Here is a 23456-nt window from a genome sequence, read left to right as displayed (position 1 = left end):
AGACTAGGGACCAAAATAATGCCAAAATAATTTTTCCATAGGCTAGCTACAAAAATAGGTGTTTAAAAAATGCTTTAAAAAGGTGTTTTTTCCCCAAGGATGTCAGTTTATTAGGCATATATACCCAATGTGCAGTCATGACCAGAGGGAGGTAAAGAATAATATTTATGGAGAGTAGATATTCTTACATTTTCCCTGAACAACAAATAAAGAATGAAGAAGATTTGCTTTTATATTTTTGTGTGAATGGGAGTCAAATTAAGATCCCATGATTGGAGAAGAGTGATGGGAGAGAAACCATCTCTGATAGCTTGGAGATTCATCTGGTGCTATAATACACACTCCACATGAAGGTGATTGTCTCAGTAATATCCAGTTTATTTAAAAAAGTAAATTATCATTCACATTTGTTAACTTAAAAATTCAGTGTACAGAAAGCCTACGACTTACTCAAGTTTCTTTACAAATTTGGGGTGCTATGTTGTGAGAGTTAGCATACAATTTTAGTTGGTGTCTTTCCTGAATTTAGTACATTAAATGAAGACACCAAAAACTACATGAGAAACAATGTATGACTCTTAAAAAGAAACTGAGTTTAATTATATCAGAGAAACATCTGTTTAAAATAAATTCCTTTATTTAAAAAAATCCATATGATAAGATAATTTTGATATGTAACTGCAACCATATTGCTTTCAGGATGAGATCTTGTTGGCTGGAATGCATCAACTATTAGATAGTCCTTATATTCTGGGAAGATTCTTTGGCAGTTTTTGTCCCAACGGACTAGTTAGAGGGGCCTAAAGAGACAAGGTTTATTTAGGGTTTAACTGCTGAATATACAATCCAGTTTCTTTATAGGAAAACCACTGGAGTTCAAGAACTAATAGGATTTTAGGCTTGTTTATATACCTAAGAGAAGATGATGGCACCAAAATCCATAATCAACAAAGGGTAATTAAATTTCTACTTGTTTTTTTTTATTTCAGCCTATGCTGGTTCCAAGGGTAACTGCTCTCTGTTTTAAAAACAAACATTTGAGGCCAGTGCATTTTAAATTGCATGTAAAGTATTACTGTTAATACAGTTAGTTATTTCTTTTTGTTCTATTTAATATTAGTTAAAATTCCAATATTTGTTAATTTTCAAGTGGACATGTTCTTGGAGTCACTTTGCGAGTAATCAATAAGGAGATATGACAATCCATTCAGACTTTCTTTTCTAGTTCCTCTTACAGCCAGCGAAGGTTTGTCAGTACAAGAAGGTTTGGGTTAGCGTATTCAGAATCGTAGGAAATTAAAACCAGAATGGCTAGCAGCTAGAGTTTGCGTAGCTGACGAAAGTGTGAAACTTTTTATAGTTTTTATTGACTAGATTTTTTTTTTCACATTTCAAGTGAAAAAAAAAAGCTTCACTCATCCTCCCTTGTTCAGATGAAACTACATTGGCCTATAATATCCATATATAGACTATAATATCTATATTGGCCTACATATTAATAAACCTGAAAGGTATTTTAAAATATTTGGTCTATTCACTATATACCACAAAACTTAAGGGACATTTGACTCCATTATGTATGATATTTTGCTTATTATTTTTAAGGAGACTGCTGTAGTGCTGAAAACCTCAAGCCATGTGTAACCCATGGGTGGCATGGTTAGGAGTGCTGCCATTCTTTATCCTGTTAACTCAGGCAGCCCTCAAACCAGCAATGCCTCCGGTGATCCAGAGCCAGCCTTTCAGCATTTTCTGGGCAGCCCCGACAATGTACTGTATGCCTTTCTTCAACGTGAATATAAATCTTCAAGTATTTAACATTATATCAAATCCTTTAGAGACTCAGAGTGGGTCAAAAATTGCCATAATTTATCCAAATGAATTAGGGTATTACCCTTACTTCTCTCAAGATGGAAAATCCTTTAATGGAGGAATACCGCAGAACGTGAGCCTTTCTGAACATCTTAGGAAAGCTGCTGATGACATTGGAGAAGCTGTCCCTTGGTGGAGATCAGAAGGACTTGTTGTTATTGACTGGGAAAGTTGGAAACCCCAATGGGATAGAAATCGGGGCAGCAGAATAATATATAAAAACCACTCTTTAGCCTTCACTAGAAACCATCATCCTTATTGGTCGGAAATGAAAGTGGAAACAGTTGCCCGAGAGGAATTTGAAAATGCTGGAAAAAATGTCATGAACATTACTCTCACACTGGCTTTAGAAATGAGACCAAAATGTTTATGGGGCTTTTATCTCTACCCAGACTGCTACAATTATGATTACAGAATAAATCCAGAGATGTACACAGGTAATTGTCCGAATGATGAAATTCTCCGCAATGACCAACTCTTGTGGCTGTGGGAAAAAAGCGCGGCCCTTTATCCTTCAATATATTTGGATAAAATACTGAAGTCAAGCTTAAATGCTTTGAAATTTGTTCACTATCGGGTGAGAGAAGCCATGAGGATTGCTGAAATGGCTAGACATGACTATGTTTTGCCAGTTTTTATTTTTTCCAGACCATTTTATTTGCGTAGTACTGAAGCTCTGTCACAGGTAAGGAAAAGCAGTCACGCACATTTTTTTTTTTAAATGGAAATTTTGTAGAGTAACTATATAAAACCTCCACACAAGTGTTTTAGGATATTTATTTTCCCTTAGCAATACAATGCTATTCTTTTATTAAGCATGTATATTTATTCAAATGTCAACTCGGCGCTGAAAAATGTCACTGACAATTAGATGTGCACTTAACACTTTTGGATAATGGTTCTTACCAGCTTAGCATTCACAAGAGTTTCCTACAGAACAGATGTTAAACTTGATTTAAATAATGTAACAGATAGAGTAATTTTAACCAGAGAGAAATTTTAGAGCTAACTTATTTTTTATTTTGTTTTTGAGAAGGAGTCTCGCTCTGTCGCCCAGCCTGGAGTGCAGTGGTGCGATCTCGGCTTGCTGCAAGCTCCACCTCCTGGGTTCAGCCATTCTCCTGCCTCAGCCTCCCGAGTAGCTGGGACTTCAGGCGCCCGCCACCACGCCTGGCTAATTTTTTTTTGTATTTTTAGTAGAGACGGGGTTTCACCATATTAGCCAGGACGGTCTCCATCTCCTGATCCCGTGATCTGCCGGCCTAGGCCTCCCAAAGTGTGGAGATTACAGGCGTGAGCCACCAGAGCCGACCTAGAATGAACTTCTTAATATGAAAAGGCCATTTTCCAAATCAAAAACGTACAAGATAGAGCTTGGGGTGAATTATTAACCAGCTACATTTCTCATTATATTGTATTTGTATGTTTTAATTAGCTAGGCTAACTGAAAAAATTACATAGATTCTCTTGATTTTGTCTTTAAGAGTCTACAGTGCAATCTAGTGGTTATTGTCAAGGCATTAAAACTGGTTTATATAAGGAGACAGATACTGTCTTTAGACTGAACACAAAGCCGGAAGCCTATAGATGTGGGGATGAGCTTGTTTAGAAGATAATAAGTTTGAAGACGTGGCAAGTGTTCAAACTTTAACTAGATTGTCACATAGGACATTATCCTAAGCATTCAATCATTGGATGGGTGGCTAGATAAGAAAACCCTCATATCTCCATCCACACCTGACAGCCAACAATTCTTTATGGCAGTACCCAACACAGAAGCAAAGCTGTTGTATAGACAATACACAGCTCACGTAGACCATTTAGGTTTGAGATAAGGCCATTTAAAACCATTGAAAAGCAGTAGCAATTCTTCCTAAATATTTCAGAATAAAATCCAAATATTATTAATTAGACTTGACCTTGCAGGATTACTCAGTATCATTCAATAAGTTTAGAAGGAAAAGAATCATAGCATTATGACAAAAATTTGGAAGAATCTCATGGGCACTTAACCCATCTCCTACCCAAATAAAAACCCTTTCTCATCCTGCCTCTACTTTAACACTTTTTGATGGGGCACTTCTTACATTAGAAGGAAAACTGCCGTCTGGGGGAAATATTAATTCCTAGAAAGTTTTTGAGTATATTTAATCTACTTTGCCTCCTACTAACTTCATACCACTAATTCTAATTCTACCTTCTGGTGCAACATAGAATATATCAAATCCTTCTTTCAAAAGCCAGTTGTCCAGGTATTTTAGGATATCAGTCATGCCTACCAAAGTCTTCTTGCTAAGATATTCCTCAAGTGATGCCAGCTTTCTCAAATCGTTTTACTTTCTTAAATCCTTTTCAGAAAAAAACCTGAGTTACATTTATTCATTCAGAAATTCTTGAGTGCCTACATTGTGTCAGGAATTACATGTTATCAGTAATAACAGTAGAAAATAATAATAATTCATGCAGTCAAAGAGTTCACCTTGAGAGAAAATGGGAGAATGAGATGAGCCACATTTTCATAAAAGCTTTTCATTGCTTTCCTATTTTTTGTGCTATTAGGCTTTTTAATCTTTTTTGTTTTTAATTTTTGTGGGTACACTAGACTTTTAAAGTAAATTATAGGTTATGTATCACCTCTGAGCTCTACTTTGGAAATCAATAGACTGCATTCTTTACTCACCAAAATATATAGAATCACCTGAGCATTATATTGAATTGTTTTAATGCTTTCCTATTGCCTTCCATGTATCACATATCAAAAAACAGTACGGGTTTTTCTCACCTTTGGTCTAAGTAACATAACTTTCCAATGCATTTTTTAAAAACCAGTTCTGGTTGGTATTTGCCTTCAGGAGTGTCTCAATTAAAATAAATGACTACATTTAGGTTTAAGGAATGTGATACTAGTCAGTATAATGGAAGAATGATTTCATTTCTTGTTGTATTACTTAGACAAATTGCAGAACATACATACCAGTATTGCTGAAACCTTCCTACCGTGCAGGAAAGCTTACAGTGGCGTGACAATTTACTCACTGCAGTCTGTGAGCACTCCACCTTTGCACTGGATCTCTGACTCTCCATACCTTGCAGGGGAGAAAAGAATGCAGATTGCTCCATCTGTCATCCCCTTTATCTCCCATCTCTCCCTATTTCCTACTTCTTTGCTCTTGGCCTATATTCATTAGCATAACATCCTCAGTTTCTTATCTTGGTGAACTGTAATCTACCTAGTCACCCAATTTGAAAGTCACTTGGCTGCCTCCCTTCTCCTCTTTCCATTATCCAATAGGTAACTAAAACTTACCCATCTTTATTTCCAAATAACTCTTCAATCTCTTCCCTCTGCTTTACAAGGACTGACACTGCCTTTGTTGAGGCATCATCATTTCTCACCAAACAATTTCTATCACCTCCTAATTGGTGTTCCTGCCTGTACTATCTTGACTTTCCCCTCCAATGCATTCCTTTCTTTTTTTTTGAGATGGAGTCTCGCTCTGTTGCTCAGGCTGGAGTGCAATGGTGCGATCTCGGCTCACTGCAAACTCCACCTCCCTGGTTCAAGTGATTCTCCTGCCTCAGCCTCCCAAGTAGATGGGATTATAGGCATGTGCCACCATGCTGGCTAATTTTTGTATTTTTAGTAGAGATGGGGTTTCACGATGTTGATCAGGCTGGTCTTGAACTCCTGACCTCAGGTGATCCACCCACCTCAGCCTCCCAAAGTGTTGGGATTACCCACCATGCCTGGCCTCCAATGCATTCTTTATACGCAAAAAGAAAAAAGAATCAAAGTTGCAAATTTATGTCTTTCCAGCACTAAATTTTTGCATTTATTTATTTATTTGAGATGGAGTCTCACCCTGTCACCCAGGCTGGAGTTCAGTGGCAGGATCTTGGCTCACTGCAGCCTCTGCCTCCTGAATTCAAGAGACTCTCCTGCCTCAGCCTCCCAAGTAGCTGGGATTACAGGCAGGCACCACCATGACTGGCTATTTTTTTGTTTTTAGTAGTGATAGGGTTTCACCATGTTGGCCAGCCTGGTCTCGAACTACTCACCTCAAGTGATCTGTCTGCCTTGAGCTTCCAAAGTGCTGAGATTACAGGCGTGAGCCACTGCACCTGGCCAGTTGTCTTAACACTTTAAAACAGCTTTTTTATGTTTGTATTTGGATTCTGTTTATACATAGAAATTCATATGTTCTTACGAAATTCTGTACGCTTTACCACAAGGAAGTGCTGGGAGTTCTCCGGATGAACTGTGATTTTGCCTGGATCTGAGTCTCTGCTCTTATTCTTCCTTGTGGATATAAAACTCTGCTCTCTCTAGACTGTCTTGTGAATTCATACTCATTCTCAAGAGTCAACTGATTCTCATTCCCAAGAGTCATCTGAAATTTAACCTGTTCAAGGAAGCCTTCCCAGACTCTTCCATGAAGTATTAAGCACTTCTAATTTATATATACCTTGTGAGTACTACTAATATAAAAATTATCTTATTATATTATAGTCACTTGTTTATATGTCTGTCTCAACCATTAGACTAAAAAGCATTCCTTCAAGAACAGGAATTGAAATCTATTTCATTTTTATATTCTTAGTGTTTAGAATATTGCCTGGAACATTGCAAATATTTCTCAAGTAAATGTAAGAATCCAAGGCAGTATCACCTTTTCCAGTTCTGCTATAGTCTTTTGTTTTATTTTTTGTATGATAGCTTTATTTAAAAGAAATGCTTTTTTTCTGTGTATTAAAATTTATATTTTAATCAACATATACAATTGTAGTGTGTATTTATCATATACAACATAATGTTTTGAGGTACATATACATTGTAGAATGGTTAAATCTAGCTAATTAACAAATTCATGACCTCACAGCTATTTTTAAGAACACTTAATATCCACTCTCTTAGCATTTTTCGAGAATACAATATAGTCATTACCTATAGACACCATGCTATAGAATAGATTTCTTGAACTTATTCCTCCTATCCAATTGTAATTATATGTTATTTAACCAACATCTCCTCAATCCCCTCTCCCTCCTAACCACCTCTGCCTCGGGTAATCACCATTCTACTCTCTACGTCCGTGAGATCAACTTTTTCAGATTCTGTCTGAGATCATGCAGTATTTACCCTGTGGTATAGTCCTTTGTTTTAGAAACAAAGATATCGTTATTAATGTGTTCCTTACCACAGTTGAGGGGTTGAGTCTTATTATTGCATTATCAGTGACAAAATTTGACTTGGTGGAAACTACTCCTGATACCTCTCTTTTCTAGGAGGACTTAGTGCATACCATTGGCGAAAGTGCTGCACTGGGGGCAGCGGGAGTAATATTGTGGGGAGGATATGAATATTCTGCCTCAAAGGTAAGCAATGATTTCTCTGTCAGCAACTTGAATACACTTTTGAGATTGGTTTAAAAAAAATTTTTTTTTCGCATCAGAGTCAAATGGTTGCGATTATCTGCTTGCTTGACCTTAGTGAAATTCAAAAAGTACAGGGTCTAACATTGAGCACCTACTCCATACCAGCCATTGTTGTTAGTAGAAGGGTAGAAAGAGCGCAATCATTCTAATCAGACAGCTAAGTGAGAAACTGATGTTTATGTCCTAGGGGTGTAATTTTGAGCATGTTAATGAACATTTCTGAGTCTCAGCTTCTCCAACTAAAAAACTAGACTAAAATAAAACCTCCTCTGCAGGATTTTGGTAGATTACATGGCATAATACATATGTGACAAACAAAAAATAAAAATTTTAAAAATGAAAAATTATTTCATTTGCACTAAGGAGGGCAGATGCTCCAAAAATGATAAATAATTATTTCTTCCTTTTTTTTTTTTTTTTTTTGGTGAGGCAGTCTCACTCTGTCACCCAGGCTGGAGTGCAGTCGCGCAATCTCGGCTCACTGCAGCCCCTGTCTCCCAGGTACAAGGGATTCTCGTGACTCAGCCTCTTGACTAGCTGGGACTACAGGCATGTGCCACCATGCCTGGCTTATTTTTTGTATTTTTTGTAGAGACAGGGTTTCGTTATGTTGGCCAGGCTGGTCTCAAACTCCTGGCCTCAAGCTATCAGCCCACCTCGGCCTCCTAAAGTCTTGGGATTACAGGCGTGAGCCACTGTACCTAGCCCCAAAATGATTATTTACTTTGCTGATTACCTATTATAGAAATGCATGTGGGAGAAAAATCTATTTGTATATAAAGGTTTATTAACAATCTACTCTGTTCTGGCTGGGTGCGGTGGCTCACACCTGTAATCCCAGCACTTTGGGAGGCCGAGGAGGGTGGATCACCTGAGGTAGGGAGTTTGAAACTAGCCTGACTAACATGGAGAAACCCCGTCTCTACTAAATATACAAAATTAGCTGGGTGTAGTGGGGCATGCCTGTAATCCCAGCTACTCAGGAGGCTGAGGCAGGAGAATCGCTTGAACCCGGGAGGCAGAGGTTGCCGTGAGCCGAGATCACGCCATTGCATCCCCAGCTTGGGCAACAAGAGTGAAACTCCATGTCAAAAAAAAAAAAAAAAAAATTAACAATCTATTCTGTTCTTTTCTTATAAGAACACTTAATATGAAATCTACCCTCTTAAATTTTGGATTGCTTAATACTTTATTAACTATAGACACTATGTTGTACAGGAGATCTCTCAAACTTATTTATCTAGCGTAACTGAACTAGCATATCCCTAACTTATTTATCTAGGATAACTGAAATGTTGCAACTTTTAAATAACAACTTCCTATTTCTCCCACCCTCAGCCCCTTACAACTATTACTGTATTCTCTGCTTCTACGAGTTTACTATTTTAGATACCTCGTAAGTACAATCATGTAGCATTTGGCCTGTGACTGCCTTAGTTCACATAGAATAATGCCCCCCCAGGTTCATCTGGTTGTTATAAATGACATTATTTCCTTCTTTTAAAAGGCTGACTAATATTTCATCGTATGTATATAGTGAATTATCTTTATTCATTTATCTGTCAACAGACACTTCGATTGTTTCCATTTCTTGGCTATGGTGAATAGTGCTGCAATATACATGGGAATGCAGACATCTCTTTGAGATTGCAATTTCACTTCTTTTATATATCCAGAAATGTATATGCATATATACTGAATCACATAGTAGTTACAGTTAGAATGTTTTGAGGAATTTCCATACTGTTTTCCATAGCTGTTGTACCATTTAACATTCCCATCAACAGGATTTGGGGGTTCCCGTTTCTCTACAAATTCAACACTTGTTATCTTTTATTTTTTAAATTATACCCATCCTAACAGGTGTGAGGTGACAGCTCATTGTTTTGATTTACATTTCCCCAATAATTAATGATTTTGAGCATCTTTTCATATACATATTCGCCCTTTGTATGTCTTCTTTGGAGAAATGTTTGTTCAGGTCCTTTGCTTAATTTTTGATTGGGTTATTTGGATTTTTTGCTGAGTCATAGAAGTTCCTTATATATTTTGGATATTGACCTCTATCAGATATATGGTTTGGAAATATTTCTACTATTCTATAGATTATCTCTTCACACTGCTGTTTCTTTTGCTGTGCAAAAGCTTTTCAGTTTGATGCGTCCCATTTGTCCATGTTTGTTTTTGTTGCCTGTCCTTTTGTTGTCATGTCTAAGAAATAATTGCCAAGACCAGTGTCAAGAAGCATTCCCCGTGTGTCTTCTTTTAGGCATTTTAGAGTATTTGGTCTGATGTTAAGTAAGTCTTTAGTCCAGTTTGAATTGACTGTTGTGTGTGGTGTAAGATAGGGATCTAATTTCGTTTCTGGGCATACAGATATCTAGTTTTCCCAGCTCCATCTGTTGAAGAGACTATCCTTTCTCTGTTGTGTCCTTGGCACTCTTGTCAAACATCAGTTGATCATATATGTGTGGGTTTACTTCTGGCCTCTCTATTCTGTTCCTGTGACTTGTATATCTACCTTTATACCAGTAACGTAGTGTTTTATTTATTGTAGAATTGTAATGTATTTTTAAATGAGGAAATGTGAAGCCTCCACTTTTGTTCTTTCTGAAAGTTACTTTGGCTCTTCTGGGTCTTTTGTGGTTCCATATAAAGTTTAGTTTTTTGTTTTCTATTTCTGTAAAAATTGCCATTGGGATTTTGATGGGGATAGCATTGAACCTGCAGATCACTTTGGGCAGTGTGGACATTTTAACAATATTAAGTTTTTCTGTCCATAAATGTAGGTTATCTTTTATTTATGTCTACTTTAACGCCTTTTATCAATATTATGTAGTTTTCGATGTATAAGTCTTTCAGTTTTTTGGTTAAGTTTATTCCTAAGGATTTTATTATTTTTAATGGTATTGTAAATGGAATTGTTTTCTTAGTTTCCTTTTCAGATGGCTCACTATTAATGAATAGAAATTCAATTAATTTGTATAGGTTGATTTTGTATACTGCAACCTTACTGAATTTCTTTATTACGACATTTTTTGTAGTTTTTTTTTTAACTTTTCTTTTTTTTTAAATTTTTTTTTATTATACTTTAAGTTCTAGGGTACATGTGCATAACGTGCAGGTTTGTTACATATGTATACTTGTGCCATGTTGGTGTGCTGCACCCATCCACTCGTCAGCACCCATCAATTCGTCATTTATATCAGGTATAACTCCCAATGCAATCCCTCCCCCCTCCCCTCTCCCCATGATAGGCCCCGATGTGTGATGTTCCCCTTCCCGAGTCCAAGTGATCTCATTGTTTAGTTCCCACCTATGAGTGAGAACATGCGGTGTTTGGTTTTCTCTTCTTGTGATAGTTTGCTAAGAACGATGGTTTCCAGCTGCATCCATGTCCCTACAAAGGATGCAAACTCATCCTTTTTTATGGCTGCATAATATTCCATGGTGTATATGTGCCACATTTTCTTAATCCAGTCTGTCACAGATGGACATTTGGGTTGATTCCAAGTCTTTGCTATTGTGAATAGTGCCGCAATAAACATACATGTGCATGTGTCTTTATAGCAGCATAATTTATAATCCTTTGGGTATATACCCAGTAGTGGGATGGCTGGGTCATATGGTACATCTAGTTCTAGATCCTTGAGGAATCGCCATACTGTTTTCCATAATGGTTGAACTAGTTTACAATCCCACCAACAGTGTAAAAGTGTTCCTATTTCTCCACATCCTCTCCAGCACCTGTTGTTTCCTGACTTTTTAATGATTGCCCTTCTAACTGGTGTGAGATGGTATCTCATTGTGGTTTTGATTTGCATTTCTCTGATGGCCAGTGATGATGAGCATTTTTTCATGTGTCTGTTGGCTGTATGAATGTCTTCTTTTGAGAAATGTCTGTTCATATCCTTTGCCCACTTTTTGATGGGGTTGTTTGTTTTTTTCTTGTAAATGTGTTTGAGTTCTTTGTAGATTCTGGATATTAGCCCTTTGTCAGATGAGTAGATTGCAAAAATTTTCTCCCATTCTGTAGGTTGCCTGTTCACTCTGATGGTAGTTTCTATTGCTATGCAGAAGCTCTTTAGTTTAATTAGATCCCATTTGTCAATTTTGGCTTTTGCTGCCATTGCTTTTGGTGTTTTAGACATGAAATCCTTGCCCATGCCTATGTCCTGAATGGTACTACCTAGGTTTTCTTCTAGGGTTTTTATGGTATTAGGCCTAACATTTAAGTCTCTAATCCATCTTGAATTAATTTTCGTATAAGGAGTAAGGAAAGGATCCAGTTTCAGCTTTCTACTTATGGCTAGCCAATTTTCCCAGCACCATTTATTAAATAGGGAGTCCTTTCCCCATTTCTTGTTTTCTCAGGTTTGTCAAAGATCAGATGGCTGTAGATGTGTGGTATTATTTCTGAGGACTCTGTTCTGTTCCATTGGTCTATATCTCTGTTTTGGTACCAGTACCATGCTGTTTTGGTTACTGTAGCCTTGTAGTATAGTTTGAAGTCAGGTAGCGTGACGCCTCCAGCTTTGTTCTTTTGACTTAGGATTGTCTTGGCAATGCGGGCTCTTTTTTGGTTCCATATGAACTTTAAAGCAGTTTTTTCCAATTCTGTGAAGAAACTCATTGGTAGCTTGATGGGGATGGCATTGAATCTATAAATAACCTTGGGCAGTATGGCCATTTTCACGATATTGATTCTTCCTATCCATGAGCATGGTATGTTCTTCCATTTGTTTGTGTCCTCTTTGATTTCACTGAGCAGTGGTTTGTAGTTCTTGAAGAGGTCCTTTACATCCCTTGTAAGTTGGATTCCTAGGTATTTTATTCTCTTTGAAGCAATTGTGAATGGAAGTTCATTCATGATTTGGCTCTCTGTTGTCTGTTACTGGTGTATAAGAATGCTTGTGATTTTTGCACATTAATTTTGTATCCTGAGACTTTGCTGAAGTTGCTTATCAGCTTAAGGAGATTTTGGGCTGAGACAGTGGGGTTTTCTAAATATACAATCATGTCATCTGCAAACAGGGACAATTTGACTTCTTCTTTTCCTAACTGGATACCCTTGATTTCTTTCTCTTGCCTGATTGCCCTAGCCAGAACTTCCAACACTATGTTGAATAGGAGTGGTGAGAGAGGACATCCCTGTCTTGTGCCAGTTTTCAAAGGGAATTTTTCCAGTTTTTGCCCATTCAGTATGATATTAGCTGTGGGTTTGTCATAAATAGCTCTTATTATTTTGAGGTACGTTCCATCAATACCAATTTATTGAGCGTTTTTAGCATGAAGGGCTGTTGAATTTTGTCAAAAGCCTTTTCTGCATCTATTGAGATAATCATGTGGTTCTTGTCTTTGGTTCTGTTTATATGCTGGATTACGTTTATTGATTTGCGAATGTTGAACCAGCCTTGCATCCCAGGGATGAAGCCCACTTGATCATGGTGGATAAGCTTTTTGATGTGCTGCTGAATCCGGTTTGCCAGTATTTTATTGAGGACTTTTGCATCGATGTTCATCAGGGATATTGGTCTAAAATTTTCTTTTTTTGTTGTGTCTCTGCCAGGCTTTGGTATCAGGATGATGTTGGCCTCATAAAATGAGTTAGGGAGGATTCCCTCTTTTTCTATTGATTGGAATAGTTTCAGAAGGAATGGTACCAGCTCCTCTTGTACCTCTGGTAGAATTCAGCTGTGAATCCATCTGGTCCTGGACTTTTTTTGGTTGGTAGGCTATTAATTATTGCCTCAATTTCAGAGCCTGCTATTGGTCTATTCAGGGATTCAACTTCTTCCTGGTTTAGTCTTGGAAGAGTGTAAGTGTCCAGGAAATTATCCATTTCTTCTAGATTTTCTAGTTGATTTGCGTAGAGGTGTTTATAGTATTCTCTGATGGTAGTTTGTATTTCTGTGGGGTCCGTGGTGATATCCCCTTTATCATTTTTTATTGCATCTATTTGATTCTTCTCTCTTTTCTTCTTTATTAGTCTTGCTAGCGGTCTGTCAATTTTGTTGATCTTTTCAAAAAACCAACTCCTGGATTCATTGATTTTTTGGAGGGTTTTTTGTGTCTCTATCTCCTTCAGTTCTGCTCTGATCTTAGTTATTTCTTGCCTTCTGCTAGCTTTTGAATGTGTTTGCTCTTGCTTCTCCAGTTCTTTTAATTGTGATGTTAGAGTGTCAATTTTAGATCTTTCCTGCTTTCTCTTGTGGGCATTTAGTGCTATAAATTTCCGTCTACACACTGCTTTAAATGTGTCCCAGAGATTCTGGTATGTTGTATCTTTGTTCTCATTGGTTTCCAAGAACATCTTTATTTCTGCCTTCATTTCGTTATGTACCCAGTAGTCATTCAGGAGCAGGTTGTTCAGTTTCCATGTAGTTGAGTGGTTTTGAATGAGTTTCTTAGTCCTGAGTTCTAGTTTGATTGCACTGTGGTCTGAGAGACAATTTGTTATAATTTCTGTTCTTTTACATTTGCTGAGGAGTGCTTTACTTCCAATTATGTGGTCATTTTGGAATAAGTGTGATGTGGTGCTGAGAAGAATGTATATTCTGTTGATTTGGGGTGGAGAGTTCTATAGATGTCTATTAGGTCCGCTTGGTGCAGAGATGAGTTCAATTCCTGGATATCCTTGTTAACTTTCTGTCTCATTGATCTGTCTAATGTTGACAGTGGAGTGTTGAAGTCTCCCATTATTATTGTATGGGAGTCTAAGTCTCTTTGTAGGTCTCTAAGGACTTGCTTTATGAATCTGGGTGCTCCTGTATTGGGTGCATATATATTTAGGAGAGTTAGCTCTTCCTGTTGAATTGATCCCTTTACCATTATGTAATGGCCTTCTTTGTCTCTTTTGATCTTTGATGGTTTAAAGTCTGTTTTATCAGAGACTAGGATTGCAACCCCTGCTTTTTTTTTGTCTCCATTTGCTTGGTAGATCTTTCTCCATCCCTTTATTTTGAGCCTATGTATGTCTCTGCATGTGAGATGGGTCTCCTGAATACAGCAGACTGATGGGTCTTGACTCTTTATCCAGTTTGCCAGTCTGTGTCTTTTAATTGGAGCATTTAGTCCATTTACATTTAAGGTTAATATTGTTATGTGTGAACTTGATCCTGTCATTATGATATTAACTGGTTATTTTGCTCATTAGTTGATGCAGTTTCTTCCTAGCCTCGATGGTCTTTACATTTTGGCATGTTTTTGCAATGGCTGGTACCGGTTGTTCCTTTCCATGTTTAGGGCTTCCTTCAGGGTCTCTTGTAAGGCAGGCCTGGTGGTGACAAAATCTCTAAGCATTTGCTTATCTGTAAAGGATTTTCTTTCTCCTTCACTGATGAAACTTAGTTTGGCTGGATATGAAATTCTGGGTTGAAAATTCTTTTCTTTAAGAATGTTGTATATTGGCCCCCACTCTCTTCTGGCTTGTAGAGTTTCTGCCAAGAGATCTGCTGTTAGTCTGATGGGCTTCCCTTTGTGGGTAACCCGACCTTTCTCTCTGGCTGCCCTTAAGATTTTTTCCTTCATTTCAACTTTGGTGAATCTGGCAATTATGTGTCTTGGAGTTGCTCTTCTGGAGGAGTATCTTTGTGGCGTTCTCTGTATTTCCTGAATTTGAATGTTGGCCTGCCCTACTAGGTTGGGGAAGTTCTCCTGGATGATATCCTGAAGAGTGTTTTCCAACTTGGTTCCATTTTCCCCTTCACTTTCAGGCACCCCAATCAGACGTAGATTTGGTCCTTTTACATAATCCCATACTTCTCGCAGGCTTTGTTCATTTCTTTTTCTTCTTTTTTCTTTTGGTTTCTCTTCTTGCTTCATTTCATTCATTTGATCCTCAATCGCTGATACTCTTTCTTCCAGTTGATCGAGTTGGTTACTGAAGCTTGTGGATTTGTCACGTATTTCTTGTGTCATGGTTTTCATCTCTGTCATTTCATTCATGACCTTCTCTGCATTAATTATTCTAGCTATCAATTCTTCCACTCTTTTTTCAAGATTTTTAGTTTCTTTGCACTGTGTGTGTAATTCCTCCTTTAGCTCTGAGAAGTTTGATGGACTGAAGCCTTCTTCTCTCATCTTGTCAAAGTCATTCTCTGACAAGCTTTGATCCGTTGCTGGTGATGAGCTGCGCTCCTTTGCAGGGGGAGATGCGCTCTTATTTTTTGAATTTCCAGCTTTTCTGCCCTGCTTCTTCCCCATCTTCGTGGTTTTATCTGCCTCTGGTCTTTGATGATGGTGACGTACTGATGGGGTTTTGGTATAGGTGTTCTTCCTGTTTGATAGTTTTCCTTCTAATAGGACCCTCAGCTGTAGGTCTGTTGGAGATTGCTTGAGGTCCACTCCAGACCCTGTTTGCCTGGGTATCAGCATCAGAGGTTGCAGAAGATAGAATATTGCTGAACAGCGAGTGTACCTGTCTGATTCTTACTTTGGAAGCTTTCTCTCAGGGGTGTACTCCACCCTGTGAGGTGTGGGGTGTCAGACTGCCCCTAGTGGGGTATGTCTCCCAGTTAGGCTACTCAGGGGTCAGGGACCCACTTGAGCAGGCAGTCTGTCCCTTCTCAGATCTCAACCTCCATGTTGGGAGATCCACTGCTCTCTTCAAAGCTGTCAGACAGAGTCGTTCAGGTCTGCACAGGCCTCTGTTGCTTCCCCTGTTGTTTTTTAGCTGTGCCCTGTCCCCAGAGGTGGAGTCTACAGAGACAGGCAGGTTTCCTTGAGCTGTTGTGAGCTCCACCCAGTTCGAGCTTCCCAGCGGCTTTGTTTACCTACTTAAGCCTCAGCAATGGCGGGCGCCCCTCCCCCCACCTCGGTGCTGCCTTGCGGTTAGATCGCAGACTGCTGTGCTAGCAAAGAGGGAGGCTCCATGGCCGTGGGACCCTCCCGGCCAGGTGTGGGATATATTCTCCTGATGTGCCCGTTTGCTTAAAGCACAGTATTGGGGTGGGAATTACCCGATTTTCCAGGTGTTGTGTGTCTCAGTTCCCCTGGCTAGGAAAAGGGATTCTCTTCCCCCTTGCTCTTCGCAGGTGAGGCAATGCCTCGCCCTGCTTCAGCTCTAGCTGGTCGGGCTGCAGCAGCTGACCAGCACCAATTGTCCGGCACTCCCCAGTGAGATGACCCCAGTACCTCAGTGGAAAATGCAGAAATCACCGGACTTCTGTGTCGCTCGTGCTGGGAGTTGGAGACTGGAGCTGTTCCTATTCGGCCATCTTGCTCCGCCCCTCTCTTTTTGTAGTTTTTAGGGTTTTCTATATATAGAATTATATCACCTGCAACAGGGATAATTTTGAATTCAGATTCATTTTTATTTCTTGCTAATTGCTCTAGCTGGGACTTCTAGTATTATGTTGAATAGAAGTGGTCAGAGTTGGCTGGATGAGATGGCTCATGCCTATAATCCCAGTACTTTGGGAAGCTGAGGCAGGAGGGTTGCTTGAGGCCATGAGTTCAAACACAGCCTGGGCAACATAATGAGACCCCATCTCTACAAAAAGTAAAAAAGAAAAAGCTAGCCAGGTGTGTTGGTGTGTGCTTGTAGTCCTAGCTTCTCAGGAGGCTACAGGAGGAGAATGACTTGAACCCAGGATTTCAAAGCTGTAATGGACTATGATTGTTCTACTGCACTTCAGCCTGGGTGACAGACTCCATCTCTTAAGAAAAATAATTAAACTAAAATGAATAAAAGAGAAATGATTAGAGTGAGTATCCTTGTGGTATTTCTGATCTTAGAGAAAAAGCTTTCAACTTTTCATCATTGACTTTGATGTTAGCTATGGGCTTGTCATATATGGCCTTTATATGTTGTGATACATTCTTTCTATACCTATTGTTGTAAGAGTTTTTACTGTGAAGGGGTGTTAAATTTTTAAAAAATGCTTTTTCTGCATCTAGTAAGATGATCACATGATTTTTATTTTTTATTCTGTTTATGTGGTATATCACATTTTTATAAGTTGTATGTAAAGTTCCTGTCTTTTTTTGACCACATTACATATAAATGGTTTAACAAGTTTCCCCTGATCAAAACATGTATTTGGGATGGTGTGATTAAATCCAAGCTGTCACATAGACAAAATTTTCTTTTAGATTACTGATATAAATCTTTAAATACAGATCATCTTTCCTTAGAGCAGCTGAAATAGTCATGGAATCACATCCAAAAGGCTGATAAATCCAACTCTAGAAGCAATAATTAAGGCTGATATAATCAAAACTTTCATAGTAAAATAGAAGAGGAGGTAGTGAGATGGAGAGCTAATGGGTTATAAAGAATCTGGCTTTTCCCAAAGAGAGATCTGTCCTTTGTCCTTGGTTTCTGGGTGGTAATCTGGGAGTATCTTTGTTTAGGGTGGATATAGTCACACGTAATAGTTTTATGATGAGGGCTGACTATGCCTCAAGAACCAACCATTTCACAAAGGGTGAAACAATGGGTAGATGCTTCAAGCTATGCATTATCAATGAATTGGATACTGAGTTCAACCACTTAATCAATCAATCAATCATGACTCTTCCTTTTTTGATTAGTTAGGCTTGTCAGATATGAATGTTTGATGGTTTTCTTTTTTTGAAGACCTACTCTTTATCAATTCAATTTTCTAATTCATAAATTTATACTTTTAACTTTATTATTTCTTTTCATGAGATTGCTTTCTAAAAAATTATTTTTCTAACTTCTTGAATTGAATGGTTGTTTAATTTATTATTTTATTCCTCTATGTTAAATAATCAAAGCTGTTGCAATAAAAAGTGTTATTTTTGCATCTAGTATTAGCATGCTTTAAAATGTTAGGAGATTTCATTCAGATCCAAAGACAGAGTAGAAGATAAACTTCCACAAAAAGGTGCACATTTTTTTGGATAAAGATTTAAAATTAGAAGTTAATTTTAGAAATTTAGTGAATGCTCCAGATACACTGAAAGTCAAGAAAGTTTGCCATAATAGGTAGAATATCACTTGCTGGGTTCTACGAAATTGGTGACCAGCTTCTGATAATGAGACAGAGATAGGAAATGCACTGATTCAATGAAGCAGGTAGCCACTAAGGTAGAGCTTCTAAGAGTGGAAAAGTGACTGAGAAGATGCAGAGAGTTGGGGGAACAGGAAGTATAGAAAAAAGCTTAAGTGGAAAGCATGCCACTCAGCACCCCATCAGCTACTAGTGCACACTGCTGTATAGCTGAATGGGAGTCCAGGTGAAAGCCAATGCCAAAATGCCTTGTTTCTGCTTTGATAATTGGATCGCCCAGTAAACAAAAGCACTTATGACTAGACATTGACATTGAAAATTACTTTGGATGTATTAACACGTTTTAACATGTAGTATTCCAGTTGTTTTTATTTTTCTAATTAATTTGAAATTGTAATTTAAAAAATTTCCTTTTGGACCAAATTGCTACTTGGGAGGGTATTTTTAATCTGTAAAAAACTAGGATTTTTGTGTCTACTTTTACTATTGATTCCTATTTTACTTAATTATAGAGAGAAACATATGTATGCTTACTGTATTTAGAACAGATTGTGTGAGACTAGTTGGGAGGCAATCATCCAGGTGAGAGCTATTAGTGACCTGAAACAGAATGGTAGCAAGGGTTGAATTCTGGATACATTTTGAAGGTAGACTGAAAAGGACTTGCTGATGGATTAACTGTAAGGGGGGAAAGGAGTGATGAATAACTCCAAGGTTTTGCTCCTAAGGCACTGGAAAGAGGAAGTTGGCTTATGCTGAGATGGGGAACTCTGGGAAGAGGGTCAGTAGATTATGTTGGAGTATGTTAAGTTTGAAATGCTTGTAAGACATCCAGGTAGAGATGTCAAGTAAATAGGTGGGTATATTATCAATTCAGGGATAAGGTCTGGGTGATACACATTTGGGGATTGTATTTAAAGTAATGAGATGGGATGAGTTTATTCAGTGAAATAGTACAGCTATAGAAGAGAAGAGGTCTAAGATTTAAGCCGGGGCACTCCAGTGTTAAATGTAGGAAAGATGAACAGGAGTCAGTAAAGAAGACTGAGAAGGAACATCTAGTGAGGTTGGGGACAAAACAGGGATGTGATGTTCTGGAAGCTAAGTGAAGAAGGTATTTCAAGGAGGACGGCTGTGACAGAACAGGGAATGCCCAAGTTGAAGTTGATTTTATTTGCCAGTGTTCTATGTCGTCTTCATTTGACTCCTCCCAACCTTTGTCTTTCTTGGTTGCTTTTTCGTCCTTCCTCTTTTTTCCTTCCCAGCCATCCTTTTCTCTTCTTTCCTTTGCTTCAATTGTTTGCCTGTTTTATTTTACTGTGTCTTTCTTAGAAACCTCCTCAGATGCCTCAGACAAGGAGTCTTGTCCTGACTAAAAACAGCGTGTGTTTCTAAATATAGTATGAGACTGCCCCAGATTGAATGTGTCTGTAACAAATAATATTGCTTACATGATCTTCAGAATTTACTATTGCCAAAGTGCTGGCCTTGTTCAACTGCCTGTCAATTAAGAGCTTTATTCTGCCTTATGACTTTCAATTTGAATCTCCCAAATCTTTACCAGATGGAGTCACAGTTCTGGGGCCTCCTGTCACTGAGAAAATATCCCACTGTTCTAAGCTTAATTGGTTTTTAATTATGCATTAGTTTAAATATTGATAAAATAAATAATTAAATGCTAGTAGAAAACTCAATTTATGTTACTAATTAATTTACTAGAATTTTTCCATGGTCCTACCTGGGTGGATCAAGGCAGGCATTTATCAAGATTCCAGCCAGGCTCTTCTGGGTTAGCTGATAATATCATTTCAATTAGGTTTGCCCATCCTAACTGCACAATATGATCATTAATGTACAGAAATGTGTCCTAAAGTTAAAGCCCAATGCTATGGACACATCAATGAAATACCCAATGGTAGACTTGTGGGAAGACATTCTTACCTACTATCATTGGACCCTATATACAATGTACAAGTAACACTAGCATTTCGTGTAAATAATGATCTTTTATATTCTACCTCCTAAAAACTGACTGATGGACAAGTAAAGTATGTTATATTTATATTATGAAATACTGAACAGCAATTAAAATGAAAAAATGCTACATGTATCAACATAAAAAATGGAAAATGTTAAGTTCAAAAAGTGAATTGCAAAAATATCCTACATGATATATGTATGTAAATGATTAAAAAGCACAAAATAATACCCCCTCTTGTTCATAATTACACACACACACACACACACACACACACACACCCCTAGTAAAATTATAAAAATGTGGATGAGAACTCATCAACTTTAGGAGAATTGTTATCTCATCAGAGGTAGAGAGAAGAATAGGATGACTTGGTAGTTTTTGAAAAATCTGACCTAATGTTAAAATATATTGAGTATCAGCATTGAAAATGTTTCACAAGTAAAGTTAAATTTTAGCAAGCCATTCCCATATTAATGATATCTTTTAAAAGTATTACTACAAATATATCTTTACATCAAGGCCTAGTCTCTACTGGGACACTGTGAGATCATCTTCACCTGGAAATGATATGAATTTGGTTGGTTCATAGTCTTCCCAATTAAAGGCATGGCTCATACTCAAATGACCCTATAAAGGCTTAGTCCCTCCTTTAAATAGTTAATCCACAGAAATGCTCTTCCTCCTCAGCCTTACCAAATACAAAACTTCAGGCATTAATACTGCCTGGATAATGGAATCACACTTTGAGAGTGCTTTAAGTAGATTTCTGTTTTTCCTACAGGAGAACTGCTTATCTATGCAACAATCTATCCGAGGGCCTTTGGGCCATTATGCTGTGAATGTGACCTCTGCAGCCAAGCTCTGCAGTCAGAGTCTATGTAACAATCATGGAAGATGTATTCGAAAAACACCTGAGTCCTCCTTCTATCTGCATATGCCTGAAAGCAGTGGTAAGAAATATGTTCTAAACAAGAGTTTCAGATTCATCATTTCTGAACACAATAAACAGAAGACAATAACAGACATGAAGAATGGATTTGTGTGTCACTGCTATTATGGCTGGCATGGACCATCTTGTCAGGGTCACTCTTCAGATCTCCTAAGAGAGATGAATAAGGCTCCTACTGTTAACTTCAATTTGTTAGTTTTTCTCAGTATGACTTTTCCGGTGATTCTGCTAAAAAATTTTTTAGCCCTTACTACAATGCCAACTTTTCCTTGAAATACTAAACAGTAGCAAGTGTTGATTTTTTTCAACCTCAAGCCTCTCCCAAAATATGTATTGACTTTAAAGTAAAAAATAAAAATAAAAAAGGTAGTCATTGATGCCATTCATTGATACAGCAATTATTTACTGGGTGTTCACCTCATGCAAGGCAATAGGGAAAAGAAAGTGAATATACCTGCTCTTGGGGAGCTTAAATACTTGTGGGAAAATGAACAATGATAAATAAGCAATAAACAAGTCTGGACAACATAGCAATATCCCATTTCTACAAAAAATATAAAAAATAGCTGAGTGTGGTGGTGTAGACTGTAGTCCCAGCTACTTTGCAGGCTGAAGTGGGAGGATCATTGAGCCCAGGAGTTCAAAGCTGTGGGGAACTACGATTGTGTGACTGCACTCTAGTCTGAGTGACAAAGTGAGACTCTGTCTCAAAAAAAAATTTTTTTTAACCCAATACACTAACAAACACACATATATTTGGTGGTTGCAAGTGCTCTGGAGAATAATAATGAGGGGTAAAAGGATTAGGGAGTTTGAGGGAACACTGGAAATATAAGAGAGTCAAAGCCTCTCTGATGAGATGTCTTGAAGGCAGGAGCAGTCACAAATATGTCCTAGGAAATACATTCTCGGAATAGGGAATAGCAAATGCAAAAGCAAATCGCTGTTTACGCTCCAGTAATTGGGGATCCCTAAATATTATAAGTGATCACAGGATGCTAAGTTATGTGGGTGAAAGCGAATCTATATGAATGCTGTGGGGGTTCAACTTTACCCAGGTATCACCAGCACCCTTGGGAATTCATTTAGCAATCATCAATATCAGAAGATAAATTGTATTAGACTCCCATAAAATAGAGTTTATATGAGAAATCCTTTTATGTGATACTTGTTGGTCTGTATCTAAGTACTGTATCTAAGTAGTTCATCAGTTTTCAATGCATGTAGTTCACGTGGTCACTTAACTGATCTGGTTGTAATCTAGATCATCTTCTATCATAAAGACTCAAAAGATACTATAATGTCCTCAATGCTATTTCTCCCCTTGGTTTAGGGAAGATATTTCCCAGTCGGAGGCCTTCCAAATATTGCACATCCACATATATTTCATGCTGGCATACATATAGAGCTTTGATAGGCAGATCACACTTCAACTCCTATTTTGATTCATTTGCTGGTGCATTAATTCATTATTCATTCATTTTTGGGGAGAAGTTAAAGTTTAAGGGGCAGTGAAATATAGTAAACTAAATTGTGGGCTATTTGATAAGTTTTCCTATTTTATTGGTGTCCTGCTCCAGTAAGGCTGTACTTTGAGTAATTAGATTATTGTGCCCAGGCATGACATGTTTTTACAATGAGTAAAGTTGGTATTAAGAATCTATAAGAGAAAAAAAAAAAATGGTTGCTTTTATCCTTACAGTGATGATAAGTTCTTCAACAATTATTATGTCAGGGTTTTGATATTCAATGAACTCTAAATAAAGTGGGCAATATTAATAATATTATTAACATCTTGAAGATGAAGAAAATATGAAAAGAATGAGAGGCATGGCCAATTTTGTCCAACAGTCAACGAATACCTCAAAGACAGGATACATATCAGGCCACTGTTTAACCTTACAGTGCCTTCAAAATAATCAGGGCATAAGAAGATTCAAGGTAGATGAAAGAAAAAGAGAAAATATACATAAATACATAGAAAAAATTAGGAAACATTGCAATCCTATTACCCATAGATAATCATTTAACTTTTTCTAAATAAGAAAAGATTATTGAATTTTATTTCACTGAATTTTAATAGCAAGTGAAAGAAACTAAAACCAAAGAAACTGCCACACTTATTGTAATGGAGTCTTCAAAATTTTAATTTGTAAAAAAAAAAAAAATCTTCTCAAGTTAAAAACGGATCATGAAAAGCATTCAGGTTTTGTTGTAGCTTATTTTAACTTGAATAATT

At 37.6% G+C, this 23456-nt stretch overlaps 1 protein-coding gene across 2 annotated transcripts; it reads left to right on the top strand.

Annotated features, from left to right (window-relative positions):
- The first annotated feature begins 775 nt into the window (after positions 1–775).
- Positions 776–21607, top strand: LOC117073109 (hyaluronidase-4-like). Of its 2 annotated transcripts, XM_033193645.1 has the most exons (4): positions 776–954; positions 1606–2557; positions 7159–7248; positions 21050–21607. In XM_033193645.1, exons 2-4 carry the CDS (start codon positions 1637–1639, stop codon positions 21488–21490), a joined length of 1452 nt encoding a protein of 483 aa, XP_033049536.1. In that variant the 5' UTR covers positions 776–954; positions 1606–1636; the 3' UTR covers positions 21491–21607. The 2 variants fall into 2 exon arrangements, with proteins under 2 accessions (XP_033049536.1, XP_033049537.1); XM_033193646.1 differs by lacking the exon at positions 7159–7248.
- The last annotated feature ends 1849 nt before the right edge of the window (positions 21608–23456 follow it).

The sequence above is a fragment of the Trachypithecus francoisi genome, unplaced genomic scaffold (assembly GCF_009764315.1).
Source record: "Trachypithecus francoisi isolate TF-2019V2 unplaced genomic scaffold, Tfra_2.0 Lachesis_group4, whole genome shotgun sequence".
Taxonomy (NCBI): Eukaryota; Metazoa; Chordata; class Mammalia; order Primates; family Cercopithecidae; genus Trachypithecus; species Trachypithecus francoisi.
The sequence above is the reverse complement of the archived record's forward strand: the minus strand, read 5'-3'. Positions and strand labels throughout refer to the sequence as shown.